Source organism: Oryctolagus cuniculus, chromosome 4, assembly GCF_964237555.1.
Source record: "Oryctolagus cuniculus chromosome 4, mOryCun1.1, whole genome shotgun sequence".
NCBI classification, from domain to species: domain Eukaryota; kingdom Metazoa; phylum Chordata; class Mammalia; order Lagomorpha; family Leporidae; genus Oryctolagus; species Oryctolagus cuniculus.
Window position 1 is genome coordinate 79,266,414 of NC_091435.1, and position 14,380 is coordinate 79,280,793.

The 14,380-nt window shown below is 54.9% G+C and overlaps 1 protein-coding gene across 4 annotated transcripts in view; it reads left to right on the forward strand.

Annotated features, from left to right (window-relative positions):
- PDIA5 (protein disulfide isomerase family A member 5) overlaps window positions 1-14,380 on the forward strand; it is an 89,884-nt gene that overhangs the window by 29,723 nt on the left and 45,781 nt on the right. For all 4 annotated transcript variants that reach the window (XM_008266835.4, XM_070072206.1, XM_070072207.1 and 1 more), the window contains exons 4-6: window positions 6,577-6,660; window positions 6,923-6,968; window positions 11,609-11,701. In XM_008266835.4, the coding sequence (XP_008265057.2) occupies window positions 6,577-6,660; window positions 6,923-6,968; window positions 11,609-11,701 (223 nt within the window). The remainder of the gene's footprint in view (window positions 1-6,576; window positions 6,661-6,922; window positions 6,969-11,608; window positions 11,702-14,380) is intronic.

Below are 14,380 nucleotides of genomic sequence, written 5' to 3' on the forward strand. Positions count from 1 at the left end.
GAAGTGCTGCTGTGTGCACAGGAGGCCAGAGGCAGCACGGAGCCCTTCTGCTCCCCCTACCCTGCTGCAGTGAAACAGCCGATGGTCAGCGGCACACACCTCCCCGGGCTCGTCCTTTCCGGCTCTGCCTTCTGCCCTGGCAGCAGCAGGTTAGAGAATGGGGGAGCCAGGGCTTGAGTGGGGGTGAGCAGGAGGTTAGGGGTGAGCACATTGCTTTGCCGGGGAAGAGAACAGGGAGAATCTGGAGGGGAGAGACACCACCCTGATGCTGAGGAGTCTTTGCAGGTGCCCAGGGGAAGGGCGCTGGGGTGAAGGTGACTAACCCCGCGACCACACGAGGTGGTTAGCCTGAGCCCTTATTCTCTGTAACGTGGGACAGTGGCGCAAATCCTCTCCATAAATGGCCATGGTAAGAATCTGGCAACTGAAAGTTCTGGAGTAGAAAACGTGATTTGAACGTGAAGTACCTGGTTCGTCTGGGCAGGATTGTTCAGGAAGAGCCTGGAGGGGAAGAAATGGAATGTTTGTTCATTCAATAACTGTGCATGGGGTCGGGATCCCTGGTGAGCCCCAGGCCCCGGGGGGTCTGGCTGCGACCCTGAAGAAACACAGGGTGCTGTGGAATTTGTAGAGAGCCTGGTGTTGAGTCCCGGGCCATGGCATCAAATAGCCGTGGAACCTGGCGAAACACTTGGGCCTGCAGTTTAATCTCCTGTGAAGCGTAGAGTGGAGCCTTCCAAGTTGCTGTCATCCCTAAGTAGCCTGGTTTGGAAAATGCCAGCGGCTGCCGGGCCTGCTGCGTGCCTTCCAGTTGCCGGGGCTCTCTCTCTCCTGTGTCCCTCCTAGTTCTGGGCATCTCCTGTCCCTCCCCACCCGGCTTCTCTCCCCGTATTTCCTCTCCCCGTACTATTTCCATTGCCTCTTCCCAGAGGGAACTGGTCCCTGCCTCGCCTGTTCTTTGAGCCTCCTTTCTCCTCCCCGTGGGTATTTCTCTTGCTTTCTTTTCCCTTCTCTAGTGCTTCCCTCCCTTTTCAGAACGTGCACCTGCAGGCACACGCGCGCACGCGCACACACACACACACACACACACACTGCCTGCGCAATTGGTTTTCTCCCTGGTTCCAGGACCTCATCAGCTTTCCTCCCCGCCACCCCAGCCCCTGACTCCACCTCCTGGCTCAGATCTCAGCAGCCACACTCGGTTTGGCTGGTGGCGGTTGTCCAGCTGTTAAGTGGGTTGTGTGTGAGGGAGTTGGTATTCCTTCAGTGCCCTGCCCGCCTGGTGCTCGGGCTGGTCCTTGGCCCGCAGTGCTGCTGCCTGGGAAGTTGGGCAGGCGCCAGCCCCAGACGTCAGGCCTGCTATGCTAATTGCCGAAGGCTTCCTAAACTGGGGGCAAGACCATCCAACCAGGGGCTCGCTACTTTCATTTCCTGGGGGCTCAAGGTCATTGCCTAACACATTTTCTTCCTTCCTTGCTGTTTTTTTCCCATCTGCTTGATTTCCCTGGAGCAGCAATGGCTCCCCAGATGTAAGATTAGAGACCTTCCAAGGCAGGTGTAACGTGTTTTTGAAGTCTTACATTTTCTTCTCAAAATTATTGGAATTTAGTGTTTGCTCCTTTATAAATAAATCTTGTCACCCATATAGGATGCTGGCACAGCAGACGGCTATTTTACCCCGTACACCACAGCACTGACCCCAGCCATTTCTTCTCTTTCTTCCTGCTCTCACCCCCCACCTGTCGTCTCTGGGCCTGGCTCCCAGGGGTGTAGGTCCCAGTCTCTTGGATGGTTATTAGAGTGCTTGAAGGTCTAGCCAACACCACGCTATGCACCTGCTGCAGCCACGTCAGATGGCAGCACATCCCATGGAAACGCCATGCATGTGTGTCTGGGGGTGGGAGGTGGGGTTTGGGGCAGGGAGGGAAGTGTGTGCAGCCTCTGATCTTGCCCTGCATGCTCTCCACAGAGGCGAGTGGCCGGGATGTAAAAGGTGGGTGGCCCTGATGCCTTGCTCCCTGGAACACCGTGTGGGAACGGGCAGGGGGAGGCAGGGCCCAGCCTCCCGGCAGACTGATGCCTGGTGCCTGAGGACAGGGCCAAGGCAGGGCCTTTGCATGGCCAAGACCATTCTTCTTGATCCAGGCTGGCCTTCTCCCCCGCCCTCAGTTCTAGCAAAGCACTCATCTCCCTGCTCACTGCCTTTGTCTCCTTTCTCTGCAGAGCCTTGGTCCCTGGCTGGGGGAGGAGGAAGAGAGGCAGGAGGGCAGTAGATCAATTAATTGTACTTAATCTGTCAACCCAGATCCTTTTACATCTCCGAGCTTGGGTAATTTTCTCCCCTTCTTGAACTCTTATGCCTTGCATTGTCTACATCAAACAATTAATACATGCCTACGTGCACATACCCACACACACCGAGCGGCAGGCGTGCAGGGGCGCCGCCACTGGGCAGGAGTCCCTGGAGCTCAGTAGACAGCACCCCAGAAGCCGACCATGCACACAGTCATCCCAGCAGCAATGTGACTGACACCTTCATTCATTCACTCATTCACTCAGTCAGTCAGGTGATTTCTAGAGGCCTGCTGAGTGCCCTGCCGACTGCTGTGTAGCCCCGGAGAGGAGCGCTCGCCTTTGTGGAGCAGACCTTCCCAGGGCGTGGCCAGCGGACTCGGCAGACCCACGTGGACGAGCACCCTGGGAGAAGAGCAGGGCAGACGAGCCAGCAGGTGACCGGGGCTCTCAGTGCCTGGCCAGTGTGTGCTCGGGCAGGACAGGCCGGGACAGGAAGCTGCTCCCCCAGCTGGCCCTGGGCAGGGGAGAGGAGCACACCCTTGGGGAGTGTCACTGTGGCGGGGAACAGTGATCCACTGTGACCTTCGGCGGCCAGGGCTCGGGCAGGAGCTTCCCAGACCCCAGCTGCAGGCTCTACAGTGCAGTTCCGCCCCAGTGCTGTCGGCCTGGAGGCAGTGGCAGGTCCTGCAGATTGAGGCCCCTGCTCCTGAAATAGCCCCCACTCTACATGCTAGTTGCAAGTAGTTGGTTGTCATTTATGCGTCTGACCCATCGGCTGTAAGTCGGGGCTCCTGCACACCCTCCTGAGTTTTAATGTGCTCAGGGGACACTTGTGTTTACCAGGCTGGTTTAAAGCTATGAGAGAAGGGACGTGGAGCATCCCTGTCCTCTTCCAGGGCCGCTCTCCCCCGTGTGTTCTCTCTGGACCTTGTCCTTTTGGAGACTCCATTAGGCAGGTGTGATTGGTTATGTCCGTGGCCGCTGGACAGACTTTATGCCTCCCCCTTCCTGGAGGTTGCTGGGTGGAAGGGAAGTGCCGAGCCTCTGATCCTGCCTTGGTCCCTCTGTGGACCTGCCCTGGGAAGCCACCCAGGGGTGGCCAGCCACCAGTCAGCTCAATAGCATGCAAGAGACACCTGCCGCTTTGGGGATTCCAAGGATTTGGGGAGCTGTGTACCAGAAAGCAAGGAAGGAAGACCAAGTGCGTACTGCATAGGCTCACGGGGTCACGACCAAGGGCTCGGCTGGACCTCAGCTGCTGCAGTGAGGAGCAGATGTACCCTGCATGCAGCTCCTGGTTGGTCAGCAGGGTTGCACCAAAGCTGGTCCTGGGCCCACAGTGGCCCTACGGCTGCAGCTGTGGCATGGGTTTCTGCAGAGCCGACAGGAATCAGAGCTGGGATGTCCTGCACCCTGTCCTTCCCTCTGCTTGGTGAAAGTCACAGGCAGAGGCTGATGAAAGAGGGCCAGCGTGGGCTGGGGCTGGGGGGTGGGCTCACCTCAGGCTGGCCACCTTGCGGAAGCAGCCATGCTGGCAGTGTGAGTGCTTGAGCCATGCACAGGCCCCGGGGCGGGGGGGGGGGGGGGGCGGTGCAGCAGGTGGATGGAAGGTGGGTGGTGGGTGGTCACAGCCAGGGGAGCACAGCTGGGAATGGGTGTAAACATCCCGAGGGGAGCCCTCTGTCCCCAGGAATTTACTTTGCCGGGAGACGGCACCTCAGTCACGGTTGTTCTCCAGCATACCTGCGCCTGTCCGTCAGGCCTCACCTCGGAGCCCCTGCAGGTTGGGCCAGAGCTGCACGGTGGCAGCTGTTGTCGGAAGCAGCTTGGGTGGCATCCCCAGGGACTGTAGGGTTAGATGGTGGTCATTAGCCTCTGCTTTTGGAGTGGTTGAGCATCTCTGGAGCCCCACTGTCTACAGGCTGCAGAGCTGGTCAGACAGCCGGGACTAGACCGGGGGAGGAACTCTGAGGTGGGTGTGGTGACAGCACCCTTGTGACTGTATCCTTGTGACCTGTGCACCCCTCCCCAGTGAGATCTGCTTCTTGACTTGCACATTGATTCTTTTTTATTTTCCCATGGCAAGATTTGCGTTTTATTTTTTTTTAACTTTTATTTAATGACTATAAATTCCCGAAGTACAGCTTATGGATTACAATGCCCCCCCATAACTTCCCTCCCACCCACAACCTTCCCCTCTTCTGCTCCCTCTCCCCTTCCATTCACATCAAGATTCATTTTCAATTCTCTTTATATACAGAAGATCAGTTTAGCATATATTAAGTAAAGCTTTCAACAGTTTGCACCCACACAGAAACACAAAGTGAAAAATACTGTTTAAGTATTAGTTATATCATTAAATCACAATGTACAGCACATGAAGGACAGAGATCCTACATGAGAAGTAAGTGCACAGTGATTCCTGTTGTTGCCTTACAAATTGACACTCTTGTTTATGGCATCAGTAATCACCCTAGGCTCTTGTCATGAGTTGCCAAGGCTATGGAGGCCTTTTGAGTTCACCAACTCTGATCTTATTTAGACAAGGTCATAGTCAAAGTGGAAGTTCTCTCCTCCCTTCAGAGAAAGGTACCTCCTCCTTTGATGGCCCATTCTTTCCACTGGGATCTCACTCGCAGAGATCTTTCATTTAGGTTTGTTTTTTTTTTTGTTTTTGTTTTTGTTTTTTGCCACAGTGGCACATTGATTCTTTACACAGAAAAAGAGCTCTTGCGGTTTTGCCCGTCCACACCGAGACTTGCTCGTCGGACTGAGCCGTGTGCGGTGATGAGTCCCTATGCTCCGGGGCTGGCGCACAGCGCTATGAGCTGATGGCTGTGGGTGGAGATGAGGGTTGAGAGGAAGGAGCTTCCCTCAGGGAGCAAAACAGAGCTCCCCGAGACTCGGGCTGTGCAGTCAGTGGTGATCAGCAGGTGCCAGCTGCCCGAGATGCCTCCAGATGTGGAAGCTGGCCCTCAAGCTACAAGCAGGGCTTTCTGGGAACAGGGTGGCCCCTGGGGGCACTGCTGAGCGCAGTGAGGCCAGGGAAGCTGTGCGAGCAGGCGAGGCCTCTGAGGGGCTGGTGTGGGGCGTGGGGGCCTGCAGGAGGGAGAGTTGGGGGGAACCAGAGAAGGATGGTGGTCAAATACAGGGGTTCTCAAGCTTGAGCATATGCCAGAATCACCCGCAGGGTTGGTAAAACAACAGCTCAAGTACCCGGGAGCTTTGGATGTAGTGGGCCTAGAATGGGCCTAAGAACTTGCCTGTCTGATGGGTTCCTGGGCGATGCCCATGCTGCCGGCCCAGGGACCACACTTTGAGAGACACTGGTCTAGGAAGGAGCCCAGGACAGGTGAGGTGGCACTCGGGTGACGGTGATTGGCATCTGACAGACGCATCACAGGAGAGTCAAATTGCTGCTGTGAGGGAGGGGCCGTTAGCCGAGGCTTTCTCCTGTCTCCTCTTGGTTCTCCGTGATTCCTGATCAGATTTCTGACTCCCTCCACGGGAGACCACTTTATTCCTCTCCTGGTCGGGTGGTACATACGTAGCCAGTGGCAAATGTAAGTGCTCTGCAAAGAGGAATCTCGGGAGGTGGTTGAGATGCCGCTTGGGACACCCCATGCTCTGTTGGAGGGCCTGGGGTCTCATGATTCCAGCTTCCTGCTGATGTGTGCTCTGGGAGGCAGCGGGCCATGGCTTGCATACTTGGGTCTCCGCCACTCACGTGGGAGATCCGTATCGAGGTCGCAGCTCCTGGCTTTGGCCCAACTCAGCCCTAGCTGTTGTAGGCATTTGGGGAGTGAACCAGCGGATGTGAGATCTCTCTGCCTGCCTGCCTGCCTGCCTCTGTTCCTCTGCCTTCCAAATACATAAGTACATTTTAAAACATGTTTAAGTCTTACTTGGGCCTCAGAGTTTCTAAAGTAAGGAGCCAGAGGGATTAGGGAATCTGCTCTCCACACAGCCCAGGTGTCCTCAGAGCCCCGGGATGGAGTTTACGCCTCGTGTGGCGGTGGCGCTTCTGGGCCTGTGTGCGCGGCCTCTCAGGCAGTGACCCAGCTCCTCCGGGCTGCTAGCCCCTGTCCTTCCGCATCAGCCCGCCTCTTGTTGATTCCTCTTCTTCCTCCATTCGTCTAAGACCCGCCTCAGTAAGGTCACCCTGTGCGGTGCAGGATTCCACGTTGAGCGGCGTGTTTCTCGGCCATCAGCAGATTTGGCTGTCAACACCTTTGTGGGGACTTCAGGTAACAAATGGTTCCCGACATTTGTGTCTTCCAGTGACGCGGAGAGCAGAAAATTGTGCAAGAAGATGAAAGTTGACCTGAGCCCCAAGGACAAAGCGGTCGAATTATTTCATTACCAGTGAGTTCGGGCAGGCATTCCCAATCTCCACGGGCATGCAGCAGGCTCTGTTGGCTGCGCTGGGTGAACTGCCATTTCCAGTCTGATTCGTTTTATTTCCAGAGATTTTTTTTTCCAGTTTGTTTACAGTTCTATTGCAAAAAAAAAAAAAAAAATCCTGACCGTGCTCAATGACAGTGTCACTGAGATGCTGCGGGGAGCCAGAGCTGTGTCTCTGCACAACTGTTCTGGAAGCTGACGCCTCTTTCTCCTCGTTTGACAGGGATGGCGCGTTTCACACGGAATATAACCGAGCCCTGACATTTAAGGTAAGTGCACCCGCCTGTTTCTCTGCAGCGGTGGAGCTACGTGGGTGCCCGGCGTCTGGCAGGCTCTCCCTGGGAGAAGGAAGGGCCCGTTGTATAAGATGCTCTTCCAGGAGCCCGGAGCCCGTGTCGGGCCCCGCAGCACACACGGCTTGCAGAATATCTGGACAAGTTTGTAACTGGGGACATCTCGGTCTGTGGGCATCTCCGCAGTTGTCCAGGGAGGCGGGTGACGTCAGTCTCCCCGCTCCAGAGCCCTGGTCTCCCTGGGCTGTGGCTCCAGGGCCCTCTCTCATCTCCATGGTGGTGGCCACCATGGCTACCTGCCAGCTTGGGGGGACCTGCTGTGCCCGGGGCAGGTTGGCACCTCTAGGCTGATGCAGCTTGTTCCAGGTGACGTGCGGCTGTCCCTGAGGGCTTCCCTGCCACCACTGCAGTGCAGGAGGGGACAACAGTGTGCAGGAAAGCGTGCTTTCCTTGCTATCACAGGGCAGCCACCAGCCCCGAGCGCTTCCCCTGCCCTTTGTCTCTTTCAAATCAGTCTTCTGTTTCTGGTCTAGGCGACACCCCCTGCCTTGCTCGGGGTGCTGTGTTTCTTCTGGTCCCAACAGGGGCTGAACTTTCTTTCTCTAACTCTCATGGCTCTCAGATGTGGCTGGACCCTGCGTTCCTGCCTCTTTGTCTGTGTAGCTGTCACTGCCTCTCTCCCTGTGTCTTGCTCATCCCAGGTCTTTCTTATTACTCACTAATTCTTTTTTCTTTTTAAACACAAGATTTTTTTTTTTTCAAATTTAGTAAGGTAGCACTTATTTTTTGTTTGCTAGTACATTTTACCATTTTTTTATATTGCCGACGCCGTGGCTCACTTGGCTAATCCTCCTCCTGCAGCACCAGCACCCCGGGTTCTAATCCCGGTTGGGGCGCCAGGTACTAGTCCCTGTTGCTCCTCTTCCAGTCCAGCTCTCTGCTGTGGCCCAGGAGGGCAGTGGAGGATGGCCCAAGTGCTTGGGCCCTGCACCCCATGGGAGACCAGGAGGAAGCACCTGGCTCCTGGCTTCGGATCAGCGCGGTACACCGGCTGTAGTGCCCATTTGGGGGGTGAACCAACAAAAAGAAGACCTTTCTCTCTCTCTGTCTCTCTCACTGTCCAGCTCTGCCTGACCAAAAAAAAAATATTTTATATAAGGTGAACAAATTTTTTTTTCCAAGGCTTGACTTACTTGAAAGTCAAAGTTACGGAGAGAGAAAAAGCAGAGCCGCTGGTTCACTCCAAAAGTGGCCACAACAGCCAGGGCTGGACCAGGTTGAGGCCAGGAGCTCCCATGGGGCTGCCACATGGGTGCAGGGGTCCAAGCACTTGGGCTATCTTCTGCTGCTTTTCCCAGGCCGTAGCAGGAAGCCGGATTTGGAGTGGAGCCGTATGGGATGAACTGGTGCCGTCTGGGATGCCAGCATTACAGGCAGTGGCTTTATCTACTACGCCACAGCTCCAGCCCCCTCCTTTGAGTTCCTTCAGCCTTTACCCTGCACAAGGGCCCAGCCTGATTACTCATCATCTTAACACACACTTAGACCCGTGGAGCACTCTTTACCCTTCCATTCTGTGTTCAGACGCCATCTGATGTCCTGGCCAAGAATACTGCCTCCCAGGAACAAGATCCAGTTGAGTGTGTGTGGGTGTGTTGCGGGGGTGCTTATGCAATGATGTGGTGATGAAAGGAGGCACTGGGCTTCTGGTTTGCCTTTGGCCAGGACCTCTGGGGCTCTGACAGGGAATGGCAGTTGCTCAGAATTGTCAGTGCAGGCAAGTGGCAAGGAGCTCCAGCGGCCCCAACGTGCTGCTGTCTGGGTAGGGGAGGCAGAGTCCTGGCCTTTGTCCTCCTCCTTACAAAGACCAGATAGCTCTGCTGTGATTTCTGCATCAGTACGTTGGGGAGGTGGGCGGAGCATCGCTCCAGAGGCAAGGTCTTCAGTTTCACACGGAGAGAGGGCATCCTTAGTCCCTGGGTCCCCAAGTCCTATGGAGCAGGCAGGGACTGGGGTAAAGTCCCTACAGCTCTCCAGAGAGGGGGCAAAGGAAGGGGAGGCGGCATAACCTTGCCCATGACTGCCCAACAGCATTTGCCTTTTTAGCTGGAGCAGCTGAGGTCACCCAAGAGCGTTCTTGCAGGGTTCTCCCGGGACTCTGTCTGCAGAGAGATGGAGGGGTCCTTGCCAGGGTGGGCACACGGGCCGCAGGTGAACGTCTGGTGGTTGTTACTGTCATCCTGTGTGATTGGGCAGTTACCTTGTCACGGGAACTGTGCTGAGGCCCCAACATCGTCAGAGGCCAAAAGAGCGGGAGCTTTTTATAGGCGGGGACTCTTCTCCACAAGCAGCCTTTGGCTTCTTAGCACATGCACACCCATGCTCATGGCATAGGTGGTAAGGACCAGAAGTGCCTGGCAGCCTCAACTCAGACAACTAGCTCCTAACACCCTGCAGCCATGCCCCAAGCTGTGAGGATGTCCTGAAGGCCAAGTGCAGGCCTCAGCCACTTTCTGAGCACCCAGGTTAGGACAGCTGAGGGTGGGCTGCCAGACACTGCTCCCTGCAGACTTTTCCACCTGAGGCTTTGTTCAGTGAGATCAGTGTGGAGGGATGCATGGATGGGATTGTTCAAATTCAGTTAAAGGAGAAAGCTCTCCAACAGAGAGACAGCAGGTTGGAGGCAGAAATGTTCATTGTACGGGGCAGCACTGTGGCGGAGCAGGTAAAGCTACTGCCTGTGACGCGGGCATCCCATACAGGCACCAGTTCGAAGCCCGGCTACTCCACTCTCCGATCCAGCTCCCTGCTAATGTACCTGGGAAAGCAGTGAAAGATGGCCCAAGTGCTTGAGCCCCTGCTACCCATGTGGGAGACCTGGATGAAGTTCCTGGCTCCTGGCTTTGGCCTGGCCCAACCCTGGTTCTTGTAGCTATCTGAGTAGTGAACCAGTGGATGGGAGATCTCTCTCTCTCTCTCTCTCTCTCTGTCTCCCTCTCTCTTTCTGCAACTCTAATAAATAAATAAATGAAATATTTTAAATTTATTTTAAAAAAGAAACGTTTATTGCCGTTTCTTTCCTTCCTCCATTCACATCCATCTTTGTTTCTGGACGCTAGGGGTGGGGGTGCTGTGCTAACTCTGGAACTCAGCTCAGTTCCTCTCCTGGTTTGGATCCTGACCCCACTGAGAATCCACTGAACATAGGCCATCTCCCCAGAAGCAGAAGCAGAGTGTGTGCGTACAGGACAGTGTCTGCTTCCTGTGTCTGGGGGCTCACATGCTCCCTGTGTCCGCTGGGCACCCTAGGTTGAAACCCCCTGCACCAGCCGTTTCTGGAACGCAGACAGGTGGGTGCCTCCCAGCATCTCACATGGCCGGCGGGCAGGTGGCCCTGCAGCTTGATGAGTGTGGGTTGGGGGTGGCCCTGCCGTGCTGCCCAGGCTTTTGTCGGCATGGTGAGAACCTGACTCGGGGCTGAGAAAGGGCGGCTCCTCTCCTGCCAGGAGGTGTTTCCAGCCCACTTGGACAGGCAGGAAGCACCACCTGAATGAAATCCTGCTAGGGCTTGGCTGCCTGCATGTCTCCCATCCTAGTTCTTTCCGCGTTGAAGGCTCCAGAAATAATCGGCCTCACGGAGGGCCTTTCGTGTGTGGCCAGCGGCAGGGGTGGATGCACAGCCTCACAGAAACGACGTTTCCTTTTCTCGCCTCACACCTCCCGCCTGGCACTCACGCATGCGCACACAGCACACAGCGCTCCTACGGGCACACGCCGTCAGCGCCCGCTCACTGGACCGCGGTCCGAGTGGAGAGAAGCAGGGGAATCTTGCTTCCTGAAGCTGAGGGAAGTAGAAAGCTCCGTGCGGCTGCAGAGGTCAGCACGGAGCATGCCCGGTGGACACTTTCAGTTCCTGGGAGTTGTTCTCGGTTCTCACAGACAGGGGCGCCATGTTCCAGTGACTGAAGGGAAGGGAAAAGGCGCTTCCATGCGGTGGGTTGTGTGTGTGGAGGGGGCCGCTGCCCCTCTCCTTGCCCACGCAGGCATGGAGGCTGGGTTGGTCATCCACACTGCAGGGGCCAGCTGAGCCCTGGCTGTTCACTCGGCAGTCCGGAGGCAGAGGGCCGGAAGCACCCAGCACAGGGCGTCGGGCCTGAGCCCCCAACCCCCACGCACTCCAGAGCCACCTGCAGTCACGCGGTACCGTGTGATTGCCAAGTCCAGGTGCCGGTCTGCTTCCGGGCAACCTGGAAACCTTGTGATGAGAAAGGATTCCTGGAGGAGGTGACGTTGAGTGGAGCACTGGTGTCTCTCGCTCCAACAAGCCCATTGCTGCCTCAAAGGCTCTCTGTCTGCCGGGGAAAACCCCCAGGAGGTGTGGGTCTGCTGACCAGAGTGTGTGAGGGGTCATGTGATTGGGAGAGCCTCGTGGCAGCAGTGGGCGTGCTTTGGGGGCGTGAGGCAGTGATGCCAGCCACCTTGGAGGCCATGCACCCCCAGCCTGCCCCGGGTGTGGTCTTGGCACTTGGGGGAGCTGAGTCTGCAGGCTGGGAGATGGGGCAGGTCCTCCCTCCTTTCCTAGCTAACATGCATTTTCTCGTCTCTTTTTCCTTCAGTCCATAGTGGCCTTTCTGAAGGATCCAAAAGGCCCCCCGCTGTGGGAAGAAGATCCTGGAGCCAAGGACGTTGTCCACATCGACAGTGAGAAGGTAACGGACTCCCCGCTTATCTGATGGCACTGGATGCCCCCCTGCTCCCAGGGGAGCCCTGGGAACTGAGTCTAATATTTGACTTCTGTCTCCCCTGCTGTGGGTGACATAGCCAACAGCAGCTCCCACGCCGACACTGAGAGTGGTCCCATGCCTTCACCAGCTTACTTAATGTATCTGTGCTTAGCCTTGCTTCTCAAGAACGGAAATTTAAATGTCCCGGGCCTCCGTATTCTGAAACCCAGAGGTTGCTGGGATTGGCTGGGCATTTGTTTGTTTGTAAATGGGCTTTCATCTTTTTTATTTTTTGTCTATTTTTTTAAAGATTTATTTTATTTATTTGAAAGCTAATTGACAGAGAAAGAGTGTGTGTGTGTGTGAAAGAGAGAGTGTGTGTGTGAGAGAGATCTTCCATCTTCTGGTTCACCGCCCAAATGGCTGCACCTGCAGGGAGCAGCCAGGACTTTAACAGGAACTCATATGGGTGGCTGGTGTAGCAACCAGAGGCTTAACCCATGGTGACACCATGGTGGCCCTTCTTCTTCTGTAAAGATAAGACCACACACTTTTTTTAAAAAAAAATTTTATTTATTTATTTATTTGAAAGGCAGAGTTACAGAGAGGCAGAGAGAGAGAGAGAGAGGTCTTCCATCCACTGGTTCACTCCCCAAGATGGTCACAACTACTGGAGCTGGTCCCATCTGAAGCCAGGAGCCAGGAGCTTCTTCCAGGTCTCCCTCATGGGAGCAGGGGTCCAAGCACTTGGGCCACCTTCTACAGCTTTCCCAGGCCATAAGAGAGCTGGATCGGAAGAGGAGCAGCCAGGACTCAACTGGTGCTGATATAGGATGCCAGCACTGCAGGCCATGGCTTTACCCGTTAAGCCACAGCACAGGCTCCCCTTTTTTTAAAGAATGATTTGTGGGGGCTGGTGCTGTGGCATAGTTGGCTAAGCCTCTACCTGTAGCACCAGCATCCCATATGGGTACCAGTTCATGTCCCAGCTGCTCCACTTCTAATCCAGCTCCCTGCTATGGCCTGGGAAAGCAGTGGAGGTTGGCTCAAGTCCTTGGGCCCCTGTACCTGTATGGGGGACTCCTGGCTCCTGGCTTCTGATTGGCCCAGTTCTGGCCATTCCTGCCATTTGGGGAGAGAATCAGTAGATGCAAGACCTCTCTCTGTCTGTAACTCTGCCTCTCAAATAAATAATTTTTAAAAAGTAATAATAATCTTAAAAAAGAAAAAGAATGATTTGCAAGATTTGAGTTGGTTTCCAGAGACTTTGTTCTGGTGTCTGTAGTTCTGCGTCGCTGTGTAACTGAATGAAACATTTATGCTCCCAAGCGTCAACCTCCGGATTGGGCGGGAGGTGAAGCGTGGGTCTGGCCCGTAGCCTTCGTTAGTTCTTGGAGTATTTGGCAGAAGTTGTGCCTGCCACAGCTGACCACAGCGTGCGTCTGTCCGCGTGTGCCTGTGTTTCTGCCACGCTGCGTAGCTCGGTTGCACCTTCACGTGGGGATGGACAGGGCCTTCAGATCGTCCCTGAGGCCAGCAGTGCTGTCTTGTAGATGGAGGCGAATGCTGGCTTGATCAAATAAAACATCATTCTCGCCCTTTTCCTTTACACTGACTGACTCAGCTCTTTCATGTTTGTTAGCCCAAAGGGAAGCGATGCCTTTCTCACCTTGGGGAGAAGGGCTCTTGTCATCGCTGTGGGGCACCCTCATGGATCAGGTCTGGGCCTCCGTCTTTTTGGTGGTAGAGAATGGCAGCCTGAGAACTTGAAAAGCAAGCAAGGAGGAGGCTAGGGCAGAGGGGTAGGCATCAGGAGATGGGGGCACATATGTGTCTATCGCTGTGCAGAAACAGTGCCTAAACGGTGGTTGTCCCTGTGATAAAGTCTTAGCAGTGCCTCCGTCATGTCCTGAACTCCCCAGGCGTGTTCCTCTGCAGCTCTGGGGCCGTGCACCCGCACCTCACCCTCTTGTCCTCATATCCTGTGCCCTTTTCTCTCAGGTGGAAATACAAGGTACACTCACTTTTCTGCCAAGAGACTCCCCACATAAAATCACTAAGAGTTCCACATTCAGGTTTGAACAGCTGAGTCAGCTTGCATTTTGCAAATTTTGTTTATTTTCATTTAACGTAAAAGGCAGAGAGACAGAGAAGGAAGAAACAGAGATTTTCCTTCTGCTGGCTTAGTCCCCTAAACGGCCGCAATGGCCAGGTCTGGCCCAGCCTGAAGCCAGGAGCCTGGACCTCCATCAGAGTCTCCCACATGGGTGGCAGGGGTCCAGCTACTTGGGCCATCTTCCGCGGCCTTTCCAGGCATATTGGCAGGGAGCTGGATCGGAAACATTGTAGCGCCTGCCCTTCAACTTGCATTTAGAAATGCATACTTGGCAATATTCATTATTACTCAGGATTTGACACCAAATTGCTATAGGCTCAAGGAAACCTGTTCTTCTCACATCTTTTACTGGACTTTATCTCCAGGGGTGCTAGAAAATCATTTTTCGGGTGTCTGCATCCCACGACCCCTGTTAGGGACACATGTCTTATGAGAAAGTCGTCAGAATTGAAAAGAAGTTGCTTGTGTCAATCCCTAACAACAAAAAAAACAATGGATGATAACACAGCTCAACCAAGAGGAGGGTCTCATGCACACACATGCATCTG